General features: G+C 31.7%; 1 protein-coding gene across 1 annotated transcript in view; it reads left to right on the top strand.

The window, feature by feature from the left end:
• The window catches only part of CLASP2 (cytoplasmic linker associated protein 2), a 196,750-nt gene that overhangs the window by 61,916 nt on the left and 127,272 nt on the right, over window positions 1–7,562 (top strand). Inside the window, exon 8 of the mRNA XM_012646884.1 lies at window positions 2,271–2,417. Within this exon, the coding sequence (XP_012502338.1) occupies window positions 2,271–2,417 (147 nt within the window). The remainder of the gene's footprint in view (window positions 1–2,270; window positions 2,418–7,562) is intronic.

Raw genomic sequence — 7,562 nt, 5'->3', positions numbered from 1 at the left:
TGTTTACTACTTCCCCAATAAGGCCAAAATCCTTAGCAACCTTTAACTTTGTTTGCTTACCTCTTAGGAACACTGGCTGGCAGTAGCCCAAATGTCTATCAATAGTAGAATGGATATTAATATTAATAAATTGTGGTACATTCCTATGCTTGAAAACTATAAGGAATGAAAATGAATCTTTCAAACATTATCCTTCAACATCAAGTGAAAGAAGCTAGATGCCAGAGTACATATTGTGTGATTCCTTTTATATAAATTTCAAAAATGAACAAAACCAATTATGGTGTTAGAATTCAGGGCTATTTAGATTTGGTAGGAAGTATTAATTTTTAGGGGTCTTGTGGATGCTTACAGGATGGTGGTAATAATCTATTTATTGATCTGGATATTGGTTACACTGCTATCATTTTGTGAAAATTCATTAAGTTGCATATTTATCATTTGTATACTTTGTTCTATCTTGATTAAAAGTTTAAAAATTAATTCCTCAGTAGTTTGAAAATTTTAAGAGTTAATTTTTTTAAATGGTGACATTTACTCTTTTCAATTCTTGTGTGTGTACAGGAACAGAATACTGTTTCCATGGGAACTTCTGGCTACCCTGTGTTTCAGTGCCTAACTTCCTGTAGATTTGTGTGTCTACTCTGTGTCAGCTGCATTTTTTTACATAGTCGAAGAAAAAGTTTATTTGGAATTGTATTAGTGTTTTTAACAGAGCAGTCTATGTACAGCATAGGTTTTAAACTCATTAATTTATCCCAACTGGCTCCCTAATAGTGTTATGCTAAAAATTTTTTTTTTTAACTGGAAAATACTTTTTTCCTATAAGTTGTATTTCTTAAGAAAAACAATTGCTGAAGTGGAATGTGGCTTTATATTAGGGTGCTTATTTAATTCTTCTTTTCCTCCAACAAATAAAACAGTCTTGAAACTTATTTGGTGTATTTTCTTTAAAATACATTTAACAGTTGTACTGACAGTATCCTTTTTCAGAGATGATTTCATTTTAGATGATTGAGTATTTGTATAGGGAAGGGGAGCAGATTGAAAGAAAAAGATTCTGGCATATTGATCTGAAGCCTGTGGTAAAGCTGCTTCTTTGCCTCGCCCATCTTGTTTGTCATGGTTGGTTTGTGCAGGGTCATAGAGAAAACCATCCTTCCTGAGGAATAAAATGCATATAGCTTGTAATTTTTTTATTTGGAGGAGGTTGGGAGGTGTTTCATTTGTATATAAGGAGATGAAATTAGCGTGGCCATTATATTCTAAAAGGAGCCTTGTAGAATATTATAGAATCATTTATGAGAACAGATTATTCAGTTTGATTCCTATGGCCCACATAAACAGCAAATTTTAAGATTACAGAGTTAATTATGCACAGTAATGAGCACTGTGATATTCCGTGCTTTACTGATGCTGTCATAGCACCCCAGCAGAATAAATATTACATAAAACCTTATTTTCTATTTATGCAAATTTTATGAGGATTAAATAGAAAATAAATTTAGATTTATAAACCTTTAGTATTTGAATGTCTTTGAAATTTTGATATAGAATAAGGATTGTAGCTGGATAGAGAATTTTTTAGATGCATGGAGAATTTTTACCTTTCATCTGGCAGTAGCTGCCATAAGATGATGTCACCTTGTAGCTGATTGGCTGTTACGGCACCTAGAGCAGGGAAGAGAAAGAAAAATGCCGGCACAAACCTCAGTGGTGGTTCTGTGGTTGTTTCTGTCTTTTTTTGATAGAATCTTTGATTAGTATCGAATTTACTGTATTTGGCCATGTGAACTATTGGGCGCATCCTAGGGTGAGGGAAATTAAGAGCTTTCAGAGGAATGAGGCGACTGATTTGCAAACGGATCTGTGATTGTAAGTTGCAGAGTCTGGGTATAAGGAATAAGGCAGGGCGTGCTGGAAGATGCACTATGGGAGGAGCTGGCAGAAAATGCTTGTATGAGTAGCAAAAAAAAAAAAAAAGAAGAAAAATGCTTTTTACTACCCTTAGGGTTAATATGTTTGGTTTTATGTTTTGGCTTAAAACATAGAGGTAGGAAATATGATAATATTGCATTTTGATTTTAAATTACAGAGGATTATTTTATATAATGTTAGCCAATATATAAATGCTTATTCAAAGGACCTTTATTTTATATATCTTATCAAAGTAAATGATTTTATATATGCCTTTCTTTGATTTTTGAGTCTTATAGAAAATGGAGCAAGGTTTAGTTCTCTTAAATACATTTTTCTAATGCATTGTGCAGATAAAAGCTTCGATGATGAAGAATCAGTGGATGGAAATAGGCCGTCATCAGCTGCTTCAGCCTTCAAGGTTCCTGCACCTAAAACATCCGGAAATCCTGTCAACAGTGCAAGGAAGCCTGGTTCAGCAGGTGGCCCTAAGGTTGGAGGTAATGTAAATCCATTTCAAATCCGATATGCATGCTCCATGCCCTTGATATGGCCACACGTACTTGGAACTTTAGAGAAATATGTTTATTCATGACTGCAGCATGATTGCAGATCTGGAGAGTCTGTTGCAACACTCAGAAGAATGCGCTGCATTTTTGACATGTTTATAATATTGTATATTGCTATTTCCTATAATCACATATGTGAATTAGTATTGAGGGTCAATTAGTCTTGTGAATTAGTCTTGAGGGTATTTATTTTTCAGATACCATTTTTAAAGGGAATTCGGGGTTTTTTGTTTGTTTTTTTGTTTTAAGGAGAGAACAGGTTTTTCAGAATTCGGCTATTAATTTTCAGGTGCAATAGCTGTTACAGAAATGTTGAATTATGTAATGTTTTTACACATTCTTTAGGTAGTAAGCCTTAAATACCCCAACATTTTAAAAATGATTGAAGATACTGGGTATTGAATCATTTGTCACAATAGGAAATGGGTGGTGGTCAAGAAAAATTGCCTCGAAAATGGTTTCTGGATTAGATAATAATAGGAAAACAGGAAAAAGCAGGTTTAATGCAGTTATACAACACACAGTATGCTCTTTGATCATATTAGAACTGTTTCTAGCGTATTTTTTGTCTTTAATTTTTTTAATGGATGCTTTTCGTATGCTAATTAGAAAGCCATGAGTACCTTTCAGGTGTTAGTTTCTGCTGGATCTTTCTGATAGATGAATCTGTAAGAAAAAGGGTAAATGTTTAATGCTAAAAGGACAGTGATCTCTTTCTCTTTTTATTTCTTTCCTTGTTTTAAATAGATTTGTGTTCTAGTTACGGTATTTTGGGGAAACATTTTTTTTCTTGTTTACTGGTGGGAAAATTGTGGTCTTGAGGATTTTTGTTTGTTCTTTTTGTCTGTAGCACTTACTAAAAACAAAAAAGGAAAAAAAAAATAAACTGCATATTTAGACCAGGTTCTGTAAGAAGTTGTAGTCCCTTGATCTTTCTGTACAACCCAAATTTTTTTCCCAAGTCATATGATATTCTAAATATGGGAAAACTATCATAAGTATTCCATTTTAACTATCTTATATGTTATATAACTAATAAGAAAGATGATATATATACCTCCACATGTACACACATATACATACATATATATTTCTATACATATAAATAACTCTGAAATAAAAATGTCTTTCTGGTTTCTCTGGATATTTTGAGTAACTTGCACTTTAGAATTTTAATTATTTTCTTTTTGTTTTGTAATTATAGGATTGTGTTCTCATCTAAATGTTAGTTATGATATCCTATTACATGACAGTTTCTATTATGCATTCTTACCTCTAGTAAAATGTATATGACATTCTGTGGTTTCTTCCTTTTATAAGAAATGGCTATTTTCAGTCATTATAGGGGAAATGTTTTTTGAATTATAGAATTCTAATCTATGATATTATAATTTCATGAAACTATCTTATTTGACTTAAAATGGATTAATGTTTGAGATAAATGATAATATTTAACATTTTTGTGAATCTGGACCAGCGGTTTATAATTGGCTCTGTTTTTTTCATGGTTTACTGTCTTCTTAGATGAAAAGTTGAGATTGTAATTTACCTATCACAAGTCACTTAATTCTGATATTAATTAATTTGATATAATCAGATATTCTTCGTTAAATAGGAGAGACTTTCTTAATGTCTCCACCCCCAGTCTATAGTTTGTAGTCCTACCAGGTACAAAAACATCAGGTAGCTTTCATGATTGTAGTCATTAATCACTTAGATTATATCATCCATCTAGGTAGCAGCCTTGTTGATAAAAATAAGAGAGCAGCCCTTCATTCCTTTTTCCTTTTTTCCTCCTTTTTTTTATTTTTAAAATATTTTTTGGCAATTGCAGATACATTCTTGTTTCTTTTGTTTGCTGCAGCTCATTTAGGTTCACTGTCCATTTTTCTATCTAAGAAAAGAGCTACTAGCCAGAGGATATTGATATTGCTTTTCAAATTAATGCCATTCTTGGCTGTTAGTCCTTTGAAAATTTAACTTTAGATTTTCTGGTCTTGGCAGAAACTTACTGATTCTAATTTAGCTGTAGAAAGTTTTCTTAGAGTTGTAAAATCTTTGGGTTTCTGTTTTCTGGACTATACATTCTCTTTCCCATAAGTTCATATGGAATGATGATGATTCAGTCTCAACATTTTGTTTGCTACTCCTAGGTATATAATAAATAGATAGATGGAATTAGTTCCTAATTAGAAGAATATGGTAGGTGGAGAGGTACAGTAGTGATATAAGCCAGTCACAGCCCCACTGGGTTTGACAAATCTCTTTTCAGGTAAGATTATCAAAATAACATGAGCTGCTTTGAAATCCTGACTGAATCTACTTTTGAAGTTTTGGAATATAATTTACTTCTCCTAGAGGTATATATCAAGATTAGAGATTTATGCTATTTTTAGCAAAGTATCCTAGCCAATTAATTAAAGCCCACAAATCTTTGTTTAATCTTCTGTGTATGTTTGTTTGCTTTGTTCTTTGGCCTCAGTATGCTAACCTATTCTTCTAATATTGTAATTGTAATAACCAAAAAAAAGTCTATGGCCAGGGCCATACCAATATATCATTTCTACAAAAACCCATATTATGCAGATGTCAAAAGTGTTATCTTTGTGCCATACTAATTAGAATAGAGATAAAGTAAATTCTCTTAAATAGTCTATTTTCTAGATAACATTTATAACTTCATATTAGGAATTTAGATAAACGTATTTTCCTTTATTTTGGCTTTTAATGATTTGAAATACAATTGCTAAAGGTAGCTGATTGTTTAAAATATTTATATCGTCATAGTATTTTAGGTAATAATTTTTTAAAAAAATTCTTGAGTGTTCTTACATATATTCTTTCCTTTAAATTTCAAAACCACTGAGTTGGATACTTTATTATCCTGATTTTACTGATGAGCAAACTGCAATTTGTGGAAGTTAAGTAACTTGCCCAGGGTCACCCATCTAATAAGTGGGCAAAGCACAAAAATCACTTTGCTATACTACCATCACATTAATCTCTATTGACAAATAAGGATTCTTCTAGATTCTGTAACTCTGAGATTATAATCTACAGTAATGATTACTACTTTTGGCACTTATAACTCAGTCATTTTAAAGCTCAACTACCTGTAGTATGATTCCCAGCAAATTAGAATATTTGGAAATAAGCAAACCCTAGTTTTTATATTGTAAATAGAAATGCTCTTTAGTATTTTCTTGTCAAAATTGCCTTCTTCAAGTTAATTTTCTGAGTTACAATATCCCTGTTCCTGTACCAATAGTTTTGTCTATTCTTTTTAAAAAATAGTAGTTGTATTAGATGATAATATAATTGTCAATGTTTATAATTAATACCAGGTTTTGAGGTTAGTGACTTGTCATTGAGGTTTGTTATATAATCACTGAGACATGTCATTGACCAAATCATCAATTCTAAGTTCTCTCGTTCTCTCTCACTGATTCATTCAAGTGGACAGGGTATTTTCTCTATATTGTTTCCGTCTAATGTCAAAGATTACTTTGAAATAGTTTTTACTTTCTATTCTTATAATTAGTGAATCACTACAGTTTTAATTCAGTAGCACTTCTCATCTTTAGGGTATTTTATGTTTGTTTTACTTCATTTATGTTTGACCTGAGATTTTGTTAAGAATGTCTAAATATCTGTTTTCTACAAATAATGCTAATCATTCCCATTTTTCCCATCATGCAAACAAAATTGTCTTTTCTTTTAAACAAATAAAGATCATAAGAATCAGTATATATCTAATATAATAAATCTTAAAAATTTTTTTTTAATTCTGGAATCCAAATTTTTTGACTAGTAGAACTCAATTTTTTATTTTTGAACTTTATATAAAAACAAATAACATTTCTGTTTGTGCGTTTTGGTTTTGTTTGTCTTCTTCCCTTACTAACAGGGAGAGATACTAAACGAGAAGATTTTAGCCCTGAAGTGGTCTTAAAGATGATCTGACCAGATTCAGGTGAAGAGACTGAGTCTCAGAGAGCTGAATGATACGCCCCGTAGCAGATAGTTAGTTATTAGCAGGGATGAGACAGAAACCTAGTGCGTGGCCCACTATCAAGGGCTTCCTCTTGGTTGATCTCTGGGTCACCTCCTAAGTAATAGTGCATGTGCTACACATTTCTTATTTTTTATCCCATATAGCAGAACACTATTATTGAAATTTGGAATTTAGGTGTTGACCAGCCGCCAGTCTGTCTTAAATTACTGTGAATCCCAGATCACTGACCATCCATTATAAGATGCCCTGATACTATCTATCTTAACTTTGGTTTTAAGGTAAATATGATTTGAGTAAATAACATATAAATTATTATAAATATAAATCAGTAAGCTCCCTTATTCCTTTCTATGTATAAGAATATATGTGTTGTACTGTAATTATTTTCTGTCCTCAGTTTTGTTTTACTTCCTGTGCAAGACTTGAAGTGACAAAAAATTTCATTGTGCAAGGTTTATTTTTGAGGTATTCAGAATGTTAATATAAATAAACAATTTTGATTGAAATAGAATAGGTAAACTGAAGACCCAGTCTCTTCACAGAGAAGTTATTGTTCTTATCTACACTTGTATATAGCACTTACTATATGCAGTGCTGGTAATGAGGCACCAAGAGGGCCATATGAAATGTTTAATTCATCATTTTAAACTTACAAAGATAATTACAGTACCTGCCCATTATTCCACCAACCAGTGTTACTGTTTGCATTTCAGTCCTCCCAGACTTCATTTGCCTGTATTTTTTGACTGAAATTTAAGTGTTAGAAAATTGTAAAGCCTCATTATAGGAACACAAATTGATTCAAGGTTTGCCTCACAAAAGAGTGAAATATCATTAATAAAGATCTCGCATATGAGGAATTTTCCATTAGACTCATGATTGTACTTGATTGATACAAAGTAGAAGTTATAATAACTACAAGCCCAGGCTTATCTTTGTTGCATACATTCTAATATAGTTGACTTGGTAAGAAGCAAGCATTGTTTCTGTAATGGGCATGTTGTGAATTTAAACTAATTTTTTTATTAGCTTGTCATTTCTTTTTTTTTTATTTTTTTTGA

This window comes from Propithecus coquereli, unplaced genomic scaffold (genome assembly GCF_000956105.1).
Source record: "Propithecus coquereli isolate 6110/MARCELLA unplaced genomic scaffold, Pcoq_1.0 Scaffold251, whole genome shotgun sequence".
In the NCBI taxonomy this organism is placed as follows: domain Eukaryota; kingdom Metazoa; phylum Chordata; class Mammalia; order Primates; family Indriidae; genus Propithecus; species Propithecus coquereli.
The sequence above is the reverse complement of the archived record's forward strand: the minus strand, read 5'-3'. Positions and strand labels throughout refer to the sequence as shown.